Below are 14,993 nucleotides of genomic sequence, written 5' to 3' on the forward strand. Positions count from 1 at the left end.
TTAAATGACCTGATGCTTGGAAAACACTCGCGTGATTCTCACTGAACACCAGCACCTTTCCCGCCTCCTTTCCGCAGCAGCGGGAGGCGCCTACACCCTCGGGGTCTGCTACCGCCGTCGGGGGGTCTAACCCCAGTGAGACACGGGCCACCGAGCTGGCCGGTGCGCCTGGGGCGAGCCTGGCCCGCCGGATAGGTCGGGACTTCGGGGCTAAGCGGCTCCGGCGCGCCCCCTAGCGGCCCTCGGAGGCCTCGCCCCGGGCGCAGGCGCAGGCTTCCCAGGGAAGTGGCCTCTGGCCAGTGCCTGCGGGCGGGGTGGAACCCGGGGCGCAAGGCCAGAGAGAGCCGCCCAGGGGCGACAGGGGCTCCGTACGGAGCGGGGCCCCAGGTGCCCGGCCCGCCGCCTGGGCTCCGCTCCGCGCCCACACCAGTCTGCTGGCTTTTCCTCGGGCGAGGGGGGTTTATTTCTAGGACTTACTGCACACACGATTTTAGAAATTTGCTTGTTGATGTGATTCTTACATAAATTACATAGTTATCCTTATTTTCTACCCGTTCTCATATCCTAAAGGAAAATAAGGCATTTCAAAAACCCAGAGTAGATCATTAAAAACAAAAGCAGCAGAGAATTAAAAACAAGCAACAACCCTGTCTAGGTCCTTTGATAATGAAACGATTAGAAACTGATGCAGTTAGGTTTTTACCTGTTGGATTTGTTGAACGTGGGCACATGCCTGGTCTTTGATTTCAGCGCTTTAGTCACTTATGTCCCCACCTTTTGCCACCAAAGTAAAGACCCTTGGTCACCCAGCAGCTTCCTGGTCACAGGCACATGGGGGGAAACTGGTTTAGTGCACAAGTCTGCGAGCACTGAAGAGCGGTGGGCGATGCTCACACTCTGGCTCCGCCCATCACCAGCTGAGACCAAGTCCCTTTCTTTACACACCTGAGGCCAGGTGTTTCCTCTTTGTGAAAGGGGAGCTTGATCACTACTCACAGGTTCCTTAATTTGTTGCCCAAATATTAGGGGAACAGCGAGGAAAAAGACAAGTTCTATTCTCATGGTGCTTAATTCCAATGGATGAAGAGACATTAAGTACAGTTAAGTCCTCACTTATTATTGATAGGTTCTTGGAACTGGGCAAATGTGCATATAATGAAACCAATTTTACCATAGGCTAATTGATATAAACAACTTCCTAGATGTCACAAACCAGTGGTCGGCAAACTCATTAGTCAACAGAGCCAAATATCAACAGTACAACGATTGAAATTTCTTTTGAGAGCCAAATTTTTTAAACTTAAACTATATAGGTAGGTACATTGTTATTAACTTAATTAGGGTACGTGTTATTTTGTGGAAGAGCCACACTCAAGGGGCCAAAGAGCCGCATGTGGCTCGCGAGCCGCAGTTTGCCGACCACTGTCATAAACGTCATAACTAAACAATGTTGAATGAAACGTTATTCCAGTACCTGCTGTAATCCTATATAATAAAAGGCTAATATGCAAATGGACTGAACGGTGGAACAACCAGTCACTATGACATGCACTGACCACCAGGGGGCAGACGCTCAATGCAGGAGCTGCCCCCTGGTGGTCAGTGCGCTCCCACAGGGGGAGTGCTGCTCAGCCAGAAGCCTGGCTCACGGCTGGTGAGCACAGTGTTGGTGGCGAGAGCCTCTCCCGCCTCCGTGATCAGTGGGCGGTAAGGAGCAAGGAGCGAGGGGTCCCGGACTGCAAGAGGGCACAGGCTGGGGCTGAGGGACACCCCTCCCCCCCAATGTACGAATTTCATGCCCCAGGCCTCTAGTCTTTATATAAGTATGGGAGAGGGGAGTGAGCACAGGGTAAGGGGGAAGCCTCTTCAAGGGGGTTGACCAACGTAAGCCTCATTTGAGAAGGTGGCACCTGAGATATGGAGGGAGGGAGGGAGGGAGGGAGGGAGCTGAGCAGCACCTGGGAGTTATTCCAGGAAGAGGGAGCAGCTATACTAGGGGAATAGGGGAAAGAGGGGAGGTGGGTGTGTCTAGAGCAGAGAGTGAGGAAGAAGGGCAAGCAGGAGTGATCAGAGAAATAAGGGACAGGGGAAGCCATGGAGGCCTCAAAGGTAATCATGAGGATGAAATGAGAGCTGGGCTTCTCCCATCCAGCCTACCCTGAGCAGGAGCCAAGGGAAGGCAGACATATCCAAGTGAAGGCCTGGAGGTGCTGAAATTTCTCCAGGCAGAACCTGTGGGCAAGCAAGCAGAACCCCACCCTGCCCCAACCCTTCCAGGGACTGCTGAAGGCCTGTTGTGCCCCCTGGGCCCCTGTTTGGGCCAGTGCTTTGCCTGGAAACTGGTTGGCACTGAGTCCCAGCCTGGCCTGTGTGGGAAGAAGCAGTCTCTCAGGCCATCACCTGCAGTGGGGAAGGCCCACCACCCGCCTGTGAGACTAGCTACCTATGGGGGATTTTACAGTTTACACACCATACTCTGGGCTCAGGAGACAGGTCTTGCAGGAACTTCATTTTCTCCCACTACTGCAACAATGTTGAAGAAAAGCTCAGGCTTCCAGGGGGTTAAAAGTTTAAAACAGAGCCACTTAAGCCTCAGGACTTTGCTTTTGGCTTCTCTGATAAACCCCAATTCCCAGCAGGCTCTGTTAGCCCAAGTTGGAGGTTTAGTCTGGGGAACAACAGGGTTGTGGTTTCTGACTCTCCTCTGGCCAAGGCAGGTCAGCCCCCTCTAAACCTCAGCTTTCTTACCTGTGTATTGGGATGGCTGGAGAACCTTATTGCCAGGGCTTTTGTAAGGAGCAGTGTGTTTGTAGAACAGAGGGCACTGCAAGTTCAGCTGGGAAGGGGTAACCTGCATGCCTCCGAGGCCCCTTTTCCCATGGATGCTCTTCTATAAATGAGGGTACATTCCCCAGCTAACCCTTCAATGCCTAGTAACCCCCACATACCAAGACTGTGGTGACCACAGGACTAAAGCTGTGCCCAACACTGTTTCTAGGGCTCTTAATTCTGCCCCGCCCCGCCCAGGGAAGCGTTGGGTCCCTGAGCCCAGGGCCATCCAAGGTGCTCCCAGAAGGTGGGCAGCACCCTGCCTCCTCACAGTCACTGCTCACCATCAGCAGCACTGAGCAAAGCACCTGACCGAACAGTGCCCTGCTGAATCTAAAAACTACTTTCTGGGTCTTCTCTCAGATCTGCACAGAACAAGGGGCACTCACTGCATGCTTAATTCATCTAGCAAACATTTAGTGGGTACTGGTCGTGGGCTGGGCCACGCCCTCCCCCAAAAGACTCAATCTAGTCAGAAGACATGCAGCTTTGGGTGAGGGGAGCTTTCAAGTGCTCACCCAGCTCCACCATCCATAACTTCTGACAAGTTATGACCTCTCTGAGCTTCAGTTTCTTTATCTGTAAAATGGGACCCTCTCTGTGACATTGTGATGACATTATGTCTAAACTGGAGGCCTGGTGCACCAATTCGTGCACATTGAAAGGAAATTAATTAGAAGGTGGCCAGCAGGGCGGGACTGGGCGAGATGGGCTGGACACACCCTGGAGCCAACCTCCTGTGGTCCTTCCCCGGCCAGCCGCACCTGGAGCGGCGCTGGGGCTTGAAGGGTGTCTGCGGAGTGAGCAGGGTCCCTCCAGCAGGTAGGGTCCCTCAGCTTGGCCTGTGGGGATTGGGCCAAAACCAGCTCTCCGACATTCCGAGGGGTCCCGGATTGGGAGAGGGAGGTTCTCGGGTGACACACCCCAGAATTGGGCTCCCTCCTCTCTGGTTCTGGGTGCGTCACCCCAGAACCTCAGCTGCCAAGTCACTGCAGCTCAGCAGCTCCTGCGTTGAGCATCTGCCCCCTGGTGGTCAGTGCACGTCATAGCTATTGGTCAGAGCATCTGCCCCCTGGTGGTCACTGTGTGTCATAGCTACTGGTCGAACGGTCGGATGGTCGCTTAGGCTTTTATATATATAGATGTGTAGTGCTGGAAGGTAGGGGTAGGGAAAGGATTCCTCACATCTATGGGGGGGGGGGGGGGGGAGAAGCCTAGAAAAGCCAAGTGCCTGGCAGAGCTCAAGGCATAGTGCAGAGGAGGGCAAGCTGGGGAGATGGGGGCCTGACCTCCAGAGGAGGCACCTAGAAACGACTGGGAGTTACCTGTGCTTTCACAGCATCTATCAGAACAGACCACAGCCTTTCCCCAGCTCCTGAATGTTAACTCTTTTCATTCTGTTGTGACTGAGACAACCAATGGCCACACAGAGGGAATGCTAGGGGGAGGGTGCAGAACAGGCCCCGACTGGAGGCCGACCTCAGGTACCACACAGCGCTGGCTGGCTGGCACGGGAACCTCAGTGCTGGCAGACTGGGGCCACATGCTCTTAGGTCAGAGACCCCAGATTGGCCCCGGGAGGTGGTGCTGAGGCCTGGCCTTCAGGGACACACTGGCCAGTTTCTGCAAAGGCTGGATGTTTGGAGAGGCCGGACTGGACCCCCATCAGCTCCCACACGGGTGTGCCGACAGGAAGCTGGGACTCCCAGCTCTCACCTGGCGTATCTGTGAGCCAGTGCTTCCCCTCTCCTGACCCTGGATTTCTGGTCTGTAAAGGGAGAAACTGATCCCTTAGCTTGGGCTCCTCCAGCTCTAGGATTCCATGCCCAAGACTTGCTTTTTGCTAAAAACTGAGTTAACTAGATGTGGGTGTCTCATGGCTGGAAGTGCTGGGCAAAGGCCACAAAGCTGGGAGGCCCAGAACAAAGCCCTACCTTGAAGGGCCTCTGAGAAATCTTGAAAGTGACCCAAGTAAAGGAAATACCGTATCTGGCATTTAGCTCCTCCGCTCAGGGACTCACACCTCCCTCTCTCCAGGGCTTCCAAAGTCGAGAGAATGAAGAAAAGTGACAGGCATCCCAGCAAAGAAACGGCATATTATAAAACAAAGGCGTTGGTGCAGATTTTCCTTATAGGGTCAGACCTTCTGAGAAGCTGTCCATTAGACCTGACAGACAGTGAGGCAGGAGAGTAACAAGCTAGGAAAATCCCTGGCAAATGGGATGGGGAAACAGACAAAAAAATTAAGGCCAAACAATTTGAACAACTTCCAGCCACCTAGTAAACTGCAAGACCTTATTTCCCCTAACCAAGGACACTCCAGAGCAAACAGTTTATACCTCTCCTCCCTAACCAGAGAATGCACGGCTTAAATCATCCTGGTCAGGGAGATAGAGAACAGAGACCCAATTAGTACCATCTGTGCCAGGCAAACCCACGGACAGATGAAGTCAGGGGAACAAATAAAAACCCAATTAGAGCCAGACATACCCAAGATAAAAGTAAAACAGTAAAGCAGACCAAAGAATAATCCCAAACTCCCCTATATGCTCATTTTAGTGCATCAGCATGTTAAAGACACACCTGGAAAGCTGATGAATATTCTGCCGAAATCCTCCCTTAAAATCCTCGCCCACAGAAGAAAGATAAAAACCCTTAATAACAAAGACCTAGTGTGGGCTCCCTCTAGTGTATGCTCATGCCGCTTCTCGGACATGAACTTTTTACTTCTTCCTAAATTCTAAGGGTCCCCAGGAGGCGCGGCCAGGGGAACAGTGGGCAATGGCAGCTTGTCCAGGGCTCACCCCAAGAATGTCTCCAAGGCCCCCTTTCCTCTGACTTCCCAGTGAGCTGACAGCAGCCCCACCTGGGCTCCCTTCTTGCCTACAGCGTTTCCAGGGAGCGAAAGCAGAGCCCCGCCCAGCTCTCTCCAGGTGCTGAGTGCTGCCTTTGTGTCACTGTCCCCAGCTTTAATAAACATATTCTCAGAATCACCCGGACTTGTGTTGTGAAATCTTTCCTGCACGAAATCAAGAACCCACATACTACAGGCCAGCCTGAGGCAGACCCTCTCCTGGCCCAGTCCCTGTCCGGTAACAACAGGACCTGGAACCATGAGCATTGGCCTGCTGGGGGTGCCTCTGCCCTCAGGCCAGAGCAAACTACGATGGCAGAGGTCAGAGCCTCACAAGGTCATAGTATTACTTTGTGTTTTTGTTTTTTTCATTTTTTTAAGGTATTATATGTGTACATATCTTACCATTGCCCCACCCCCATAGTATTACTTTGATTTGAAATAGCCGGGACAGCAGATGGACCCTTCAGCTCAGCACACCCTCAGCCAGCCCAGCCCAGCAAGAGCCCCTTGTCACCAGGAACCAGCCCAGAAGCTGAAGACCCGTCTCTAGTGGTCCAGGACCTGAGCAGCACACAGAGGCCTCCCTTCCCTAATTGAACCCTCCTGGTCCAGGGGCCTGGGCGGTGCCTCGTGACCCCGAGTGAGTGCTTCTGGCTCAGAGCCCTTCACCACTGCTGCTGACTGAGCTCTCAGATCGAGTAGCAAAAGCTTGTCTTTGCCCAGAAACCCCAGGTTCCCCAAAGCTGTGATCTCCCTCGGAGACCCAGTTCTAGTTGAAGCCTCTTTTCGATAAAATTAAGATGTCATTATTCTAAATATTATTAGACAGTCTCATGCACCACATTATCTTAGCCAACAAAACCATTTTCTTCTTCCAGTTTCTCTTTGGAATACACACCTTCTTTTCCTGCAGGGCTCTGTCTGGCACCCCTGAGCAGGCGGCAGTCCTCAGGTACACTCGAAGCAGCTCTTGGCTTGACCCCAAAGGCCTTATCCTCTCCCTTTCCCACTCCCAGCAGCCAGTCTTCTGGGCTCTAAGATGGCCTTCCCCTAGAACACACGCTCACCCTGACAGTCCTCAGCGCACAAGCACTGCCCAGGGTCCTCCAGCGCTGGGATCAAGCACTAAGAGTGCTTGAAGTAACCTCTTCCCCAGCCCCTGTACCGCTCCCCACCATCCATCATTCGAGAACACGAAAGCCACTCATTAGTTCTCGTATTAGTTCACACGTTCACTCACTCATTCATCTGGTCACTCATCCACGCATGCTAAGTCCTTCCTGTACACCTCCCACTTGTCCGCCCTCCCCGCAGGCATGCACGTTACCGTAAACTGCCAGGCTCTTTCATCCCATTTGTTCTTCACAGGCAGGGTCAGAAACCGTATTACTTTGGTTAACTTCCTCCTTGCCTGGTAGAGCCACATGCCGCACTAGGCGTCCCAGGGCTTCAAGAAAGGCTCTTTTTAGCATGTTACACTTTAAGCCAGCTGTGTAGGAGGAGGAAGGGGTGCTGAGAAAATGGGCTGAGTGGCTAAAGCAAGGCCTCTGGAGTGAGCACAGAGTGAGAGACCCAAGATGACCGAACAAATGATGGCAGGGGCTCCCAGCCCCCGGGCCTATGCCCAGGCGGCCTGGCCTCTCTGCTAGGCCATCTCCATGCAAAGCCCACTCTCAGTGGGAAGGAATGTCTCTGGTGGTCAAAAGCCGTCAGAGGGAGAGAGTAGCCTGAAAGCTCGCTTTCTCTCAGTCAGAAGCTCCATGCTGGTAACAAAAGCAGCCCACGTTCTGTTTCCTGACCGGCTTTATTTCTCTGCATAAGGAACCCTGCACAGGCAATTCAAATTAAAACAAAATAAATATATGAATATTCATGTAAAACTGTCCTTTCTAATGAACAATTATACACAATGTACAATTTCATGTTCACTGGGTGGGTTTACAAAAATGTACCATTCCCAACTAAAAATGCACCAAAATGGTTCCATGCAAACTTATCAAAAGTGACCAAAATATGGAGGGAAAAACCTGACTGAGAGCACTTTGTCTTTTTTTTTGTACAATCACAGAAAAATAAAAACATCTAATTTCTTTGTTACATTTAGAGTAACTAAATGTGGCCACTGTTTATAATATTGGTTTATGTTCCTAAAACATCTATGTATATTAACATGAAATTGGAAGTGAGCGTTACTGAGAAAAAGAGGGGGCGGCGGCACGGCACCCCCAGCAGTCAGTAGTCAGTGTCGGAGCCCTCAGTGTTGTCCACGTTTCGCGAGAGCATGTAGTTGTCCATGTCGATGGAGCGGCAGTTGTTGATGGCGTAGCGCAGGCGCTCGGCCATGACCAGCTGGCTGGAGTAGGGGGGCAGCCTCAGCTGGAAGAAGCAGGTCTGTGAGGTAGGCAGACTATCATAAGGCTGTGGAGAGACAGACCCAGAGCCATGAGTGCAGCATCAGGGTGTCATGGGGGAGAGGGGCTGCCCATTACCACCACCCCAAGTCAGGAAAGCACTTCTCCCTGCCTTCAAGATGGGCTGCACGGACACGACTGAGGGGCCAACTCGGGGGAAGTAGACTGGCCACGGTGGAAAGAGTGTGGCTCTGGTGTCCACAGCCATCAAGACTTTTGGCGAAGATGCTTCCCTTTCTCTTTTCACTCTTCCAATGCCTTCGTGTGTAAAGTGAGAACAAGCCCTAACTGGCAGGATTACCTGAGAGAACTTGCTTCACACAGTGCCTGCCACAGAATAAGGGTGCAACCGAGTTCCTTCCCTTTCACCAAGAGGGTACAAATGTGAAGCTGCTTCAGGACCCCAACAGAGCTGGTGAAATGGCAGGAAAATTGCCAGGAACCCACCATGCTTCTGCTTCCCTCCATGTCCTTGCAGCGTGCACTCTGCCCGCTTCACCCGCTATGGCCACCAGCACACAGCTCAAGTGAGAAAGGAGAAGTTAACTAAGTCCCAGTGCATCCATTTCACTGACAGGGATGCAGCCATTTAAAATGATAATTATGATGACTTGTAGCAAAACAGAAAAGTGCTGGGGGTAGACTGTTAAGCGAAAAAAGCAGAATACAAAATTTTACATAAAAAATGTATATGCTTGAGGCAAGGACTGGGAGGAATTACACAAAGGTCTAAGGTGAGAATGGCTACTACTAGAGAGAGAGAGGATTATACACGTTCCCTGTCTCTCCCAGAAAACACAACCATTTTCAAACTGTAATAATTTTAACAATATTACATTGATTTTATGTTGTTGTTTTTTAGTTTTAAAAAAAGAACCTGTCCACTCTCTCTCAAACCCAGCATCCTTCTCCTTCTCTGAGACCTACACCCTATACTAGGTGAGTGCATTTCTAAGAGGTGGGAGATGGAGGGCCCAGAGCCTAACTGTGCCAGAGCCAGTGAGGACACAGAAAGCTTGAAAGCAGAAAAACCCAAAGTAGCAAAGACACTGAAGAGGAATGTTAGCAGGTGGCTCGGACTTGGAAACTGGAGAAATGGTTTAAGAGTCAGTCACAAAGGAGAGACCAGCAGTGGTCAGTTTTCTGAGGCTGACACCCCGCCCTCACCTCCCTCCCCCACCAGGCAGGGGATTAGTGGTGGATTAACTCCAGGGATGGCAGGGGTAGCCCTGGACAGATATAAGGCAAGGGTTTTTTCCAGAGCTGAATAGAAATAAACCAGTTCCTCCTCCCGACCTCTCTCTGAAGCAACAAAACAGATTTACAACTTATAGTTTCTGGCAAGTCATGTAGAAAATTTATGGAAAGGCTCTTTCATAGCCCTTCCTGTGCATGGCCTCTCCAACAGCCTAGCCCAGGAGTGGAGCCCAGGCGGGCAGCCTCAGAAGGCAGTGGGGGAGGGACAGCTTTGGCTACAGCAATTTCCAGGAGTAGTTACTGGAAAAACACCAGAAAGGCAGATACTGAAACCTGCTGAAACTGGCAGGAAGGGCCCTTGTGTGAAGAGGCCAAACTTTCCTTACTGTTTCCAGAATAAACACCATGGACCCTGTTTGGAGGTCTGCCCAGCCTGGGGCAGGGGAAGGGAGCAGGGATAGAGGGAACACAGCCACTTCTAACTTAATGCTGCGTTTGAGGGGTATACCAGATGTTCAGGAGGCGGAAAGAAGGGGATCTAAGTCTGCCCGCAGGAATGATCAGGGGATACAGGAAAGCATCAAGGAGGGCTTCCTGGAGGAGATGACATTGTTGTTAGGCTTAAAAGATAAATAAGTGCCTGCTAAGCATAGATGGAAAAGCGTGTAAAAGAGAACTTGCTAAAGCTAGGGAACAGTGTACAAAGGCATGGAAGTTTAAAAATAGCATGGTCTGTCGGGGAGAAAGGCAAGCGGTCCATTATAGCCAGAACATAATAAGTGTCAAGAGGTTATATCACAAAGTAGGGCAGAGGTCAGACTGGAGGTGTTTAAGGCTGCAAAGAGGGTCGGCATTTGTCCTGGAGTCAATGCAGGGGCCCCTGAGTGGTCTGAAGGGAGGAGGGACGTGGTCAGATGGGTGCTTGAGAAAGATGACTCTGGCAGCAGTGTGCATTCAAGACTCTAAGCCCTTTTATTCCTAGGCCATCTGTCAAAACGGCAGCTGGGCTGGGGCTCTGCAGCTGGGGCCTTTCATTAGGCCACAGAGACGCTGCACTGCCTGCTCCACGAGGCACACCACACAAGTAGTCGCAGAGCACGTTACCGCTGCTCCCCACGTCTTCAAGTTCCTTCTAGAGCACGTGCACCAGCCAATGGTTAGCATCTTCATGCAGACAAACAGGACCATGTTCCAGTGTAAGTCACACAAAGAAAAGGGGGTAGGAAATAAGGGACAGGGGCAACATGATGACCCATCCTCCAAGCCTCGCTTTCACTCAGGAAGATACTGGGATAGGAAGGTTGTTGGCTGTAGTGTGCTTTCTACATCCATTTTGGACTTTTTACACTGAGGTTATGTGATTTTTCTGAACAAATTTTTCTGCTTGAATTTTTTTTTTTTTAAATTAGGAAATTCCAAGCATTAAGCCTGAATTGGCAGGCCTACTCGAGGGTCACAGTTTGGTTTTCTCAACATGCAATAAGGACAGACATTACCAAGGAGGAAAAAATAGCTTACTTACCCTATCAACCTTCATGATTTGAAATCTCTGAGAAATGTCAGCAGTGTTGGCTGGTAGTCGAGATCTTCCAGACACAAACCTCATGAACAGCACCCGCTCCTCATTGGAGAACTCCTCCAGCGTGTGCCAGAACCACTGCACCAGCTGATGCTGCTCATCCACCTCCCGGTACCGCACCACTTTCTTCAGCACTTCTACCGAGATCTCTGGCATCCCGCACACCATCTGCTCCAGCTGCTTCGCTGTGAGGAGGGACAGCAGTGGCACGGGGATAATCCAGGACATCCCTTCTCGGACTGCAGCCACCTGCCCCCAGAAGAGGGTGTTCATTCAGCATGTGAGCACAGAGTGGGCACCTTCCACCTGCCCAGCCACTCCCCAGACCTTCCACTCACCCCTCAGAACTCCAGCCACCAGTGCCCACGTGCTCAGCCCACCCTCCTTCCCTCTAACCCTTTGTTAGAGCTTCTCCCTGCTTGTGGGACTCAGATGCTCCTTCTGGTCCTAGTTCAAGTTCAATTTAGGAGCCCACCTCCCCTCCCCCACACAATCCCAGTCTGCTGGGCCCTCCCCAATGGCAACCTCACTCACTCACATGGCCACACATGTGGCCACAAGCTGTGAAAGTGTGCTGTGTGGGACAGTCTGAATCCCCAGCGGGGTAAGAAGCTCTTAGAGGACGTGTCTAGCTTCCATTGTTTTTGTAACTTATATTTTTCTTTTGAAAACAGTCATTTCTTGGCAAAAATTATTTGTGTTCATTGTTAAAAAATAAGGTAGAAAAGTACAAAGAAGAAAGTAAAACTGGAAATTCTTTGTAAGAGGGCAGTAGAAAGGCCAGAGAATTTAATTAGGAAACTCGAGTTCCAAATCCCAGCTCCACCACTTCTTTTACTGTAATTTTCTCACTGAAAAGTGAGGCACATACTGCTGCTCACATAATTATGATGAGAATTTTAATTGAGTAACTACAAGAAAGTCTGTGTGATGGGAGTTTATACTGCCTGTTCTCTGAGAATGCCGAGGGGGGAGCTGCTGGGGCTGCCCACACAGTCTGTTTAGAACTCCTCCGAGGTTGTAAGTAGTGCACCCATACATACAGAGTCACCCCTCTTCAAGGTTTGTTTCATAAATACACCTTCACTCTTGGCCAACTCAAAACTATCTACCATAAAAAAACAAACCCCAACAAAGCCCAAGAACCTTCACTGGGCCATACCTTGAAGAAGGCCCTGGAGGTATGATTGGGATAGAGTTGTCATGCCTGGGCCAAAGAAACAGGATTGCAGTCTCTACTGATATTAAAATACCTCAGCTGAGAGATTAACCAAAGAATTTATATGCATATATGTATAATCCATGGACACAGCCAATAGTGTGGTGAAGGCCTGGGGCAGGAGCAGAGTTGAGGGGGGTCAATGGTGAAAAAAAGGGGACAACTGTAATACTTTCAACAATAAAATAAATTAAAAATAAATTAAATACTTCAGACAAAGTCTGCCCAAAATAAGATGTCACGCCTGGTAGAATATAAACCAAAAGCTGTCTGAAAAACTGAGGCTACAGTATGGGCTGGCTGCTTGGGCAGGCGATAACTAGGGACAGCTATGGGAAGAACACTGGGTTCTAAGCGACAAGAGGAAGCCAAAGAGGAAGAAGGGCTCCTCACGGAGGAAGGAACAAAGCCAGGGCAGAGCAGAGCACCACTGACAGAGTGAAGGGTCAATGTGACCCTCAGAGGAAGGGCCAGCAGAAGAGCCTGGATCCTGTAGTTAAACCTGGTTTGGGATCCTGGCTACGCCTTGGGCACATCACTGCATGTCTCTGGACTCAGTGTTTTCATCTGTGAAATGGTACTAGTAATCTTTATCTCACAGAGTAACTTCGGGAAAAACTGCACATGAAGGTGTCCAAACCATGCCTGGCATGCAGGAAGTGATCAATACATTTTTAGCCAGTTATTCACTCTTCGAGGATTAAAAATAGTCAAGAGCTAGAGACAAATCTTTGTGTAAATAGTATTGCTGACCAAACCCACCCTCATTAAACTAAGGGATTTAGTGTTTTGACAGGAATTGGCCCAAAATCAGAGTCAAAGAAGGAACCAGGAGTTAAGGGTACAGAATATATGTATTTTAAATTACTACACAGCCTCAGAGCCTGAGTCCAGCTATCAATAAGACCTCAATATGTTTTATAAATAAAGTATTACTAAAGTGGCTAATGAGAATTGGATAACCAAAAAAAATCATTTTTGGACACAATATTAATTTCTATGATCATACTCCCATCATTTATTAAATGCTTACTATATGTCAACATAAAACAAGAATATATAGGATATAGATGGAAAGAAAGAATACATTCTTCATTTAATGTCTTACAAGCTAATTGAAGAAACAAGACCCAAACTCTGCAGCCTAATTCTTAGACAACACAGAAGCATGTGATATCTTGAGGAACTTCTAAGCAACAAAAAAGACCTCTACCAGTAATGGACCTATAGGAAAGCTGGTCTGTAGAGACACATTCTTAGCTGGGACTTGAAGGACTGTAGCAGGAGAGGGGAAGAGGCACTCATGTGGGATTGCAAGATCCGTGTTCAGGGCTCCTTAATATGGACCTGATGACCAAGCTGGAGTGGGGACACTGGCTTGGAGAGCAGTAAGAGATGAGGAGGAGTAGGAATGCAGGGTATGAAGGCCTGGGTCAGAGCTTGGCCTCAATCCAACCAGTGACCAATTCAGAGCTGACCCAAAAAAGGCCTTGAGTAAGGAGATAGGAGACCCAGAGTATAGGAGGCCTGAAAAGTATCTGTAGAGGGGCTGAAATATAGATACAAATGAATCAACATAGCAAATTCAAATGCCAAAATTCGGTAGTACTTATTCAGCTCCTGTTGGGAGACAAAGGCAAATACTCACAAGCATCTCCCAAAATGTTTCATCTCACCTGTCGGTCCATCTCATGAAGTCGATATTCAATGGCCCTCTCCACATACTCCTTCCTATTGGAAAATGTGAGTGGGATACTATTTCCACCAGGGATAATGGGAACCATTTTGCCATCAGCACTTTGACCAACAAAAGAATCAAGAGGAATCATCTAAGAATAGAAGAAAAAAGACTTTTAACTACATGGTAGAAATGACAACAAAAAGTATGTTATGCAGATGTAGCAAAACAGTAACATCATCAATATACTCTTAAAAAATGTTTTTATTAATTTTTTTTTAATCCTCACCTGGGGATATTTTTCCATTGATTTTTAAAGAGAGTGGAGAGACGGAAAGACAGAGAGAAATATCAATGTGAGAGAAACACATCGATTGGTTGCTCCTGCATGAGCCCTGGCCAGGGCCCAGGCCGGGGAGGAGCCTGCAACTGTGCTACGTGCCCTTGACCTAAATGGAATCCAGGACCCTAGTGTCTGCAGGCTGACACTCTATCTATTGTGCCAAACTGGCTAGGGCTGTTTTTATTGATTTTCAGAGAGAGGAAGGGAAAGGGAGAGATAGAAACATCAATGAAGAGAATCATCGATCAGCTGCCTCCTACACGCCCCCTACTGGGGATTGAGCCTGCAACCCAGGCATGTGCCCTGACTGGGAATCGAACAATGATCCTGGTTCATGGGTCAACACTCAACCACTGAGCCATACCAGCTGGGCATCATCAATATTTTTAAGGATAAAAACAAGGCAATCAAGATAGCTGGTCAGGCTACTTGATCAGCAGGGAATGCTGACTCATCTGGCTGTAATTAAGATTGAGGCTGGACAAGCTGGTGTGGCTCAGTGGTTGAGTGTCAACCCATGAACCAGGAGGTCAGGTTCGATTCCCAGATTGGTGGGTGAGATCCCCATTAGGGGGCGTACAGGAAGCAGCCAATCAATGATTCTGCTCATCATTGATGTTTCTCTCTCTCCCTTCCTCTCTCTAAAATCAATAAAATATATTTTAAAAAAAGAAAAGAAAAAGAATGAGGCTGAATCTTTCTCCCCTAAAGTTTACCAAGTTGGATGAACTCCCTCTCCACCTTGGTTCTTTGGGTCCTCCACTCTAAAATGCATAGGAGTGATTAAAGGGGAAGGAGTAGAAGCTGGGTGCTGGAGCCAACTCTGTTAGAAGCTATTTAAATCGCTGGGGTTGAACCCTGGCTGGCATGGCAAAGTGGT

The 14,993-nt window shown here is 49.4% G+C and overlaps 1 protein-coding gene across 1 annotated transcript in view; it reads right to left on the minus strand.

Moving 5' to 3' along the window:
* Nucleotides 1-7,471: 7,471 nt before the first annotated feature.
* The window catches only part of HERC1 (HECT and RLD domain containing E3 ubiquitin protein ligase family member 1), a 174,190-nt gene continuing 166,668 nt past the window's right edge, over nt 7,472-14,993 (minus strand). The window contains exons 76-78 of the mRNA XM_079769878.1: nt 13,769-13,921; nt 10,817-11,122; nt 7,472-8,104 (exon numbers count right to left, since the gene is read on the minus strand). Coding sequence (XP_079626004.1) covers nt 7,919-8,104; nt 10,817-11,122; nt 13,769-13,921 — 645 coding nt within the window. The 3' untranslated portion in view covers nt 7,472-7,918. The remainder of the gene's footprint in view (nt 8,105-10,816; nt 11,123-13,768; nt 13,922-14,993) is intronic.

Source organism: Cnephaeus nilssonii, assembly GCF_951640355.1.
Source record: "Cnephaeus nilssonii genome assembly, chromosome: 4".
NCBI lineage: Eukaryota > Metazoa > Chordata > Mammalia > Chiroptera > Vespertilionidae > Cnephaeus > Cnephaeus nilssonii.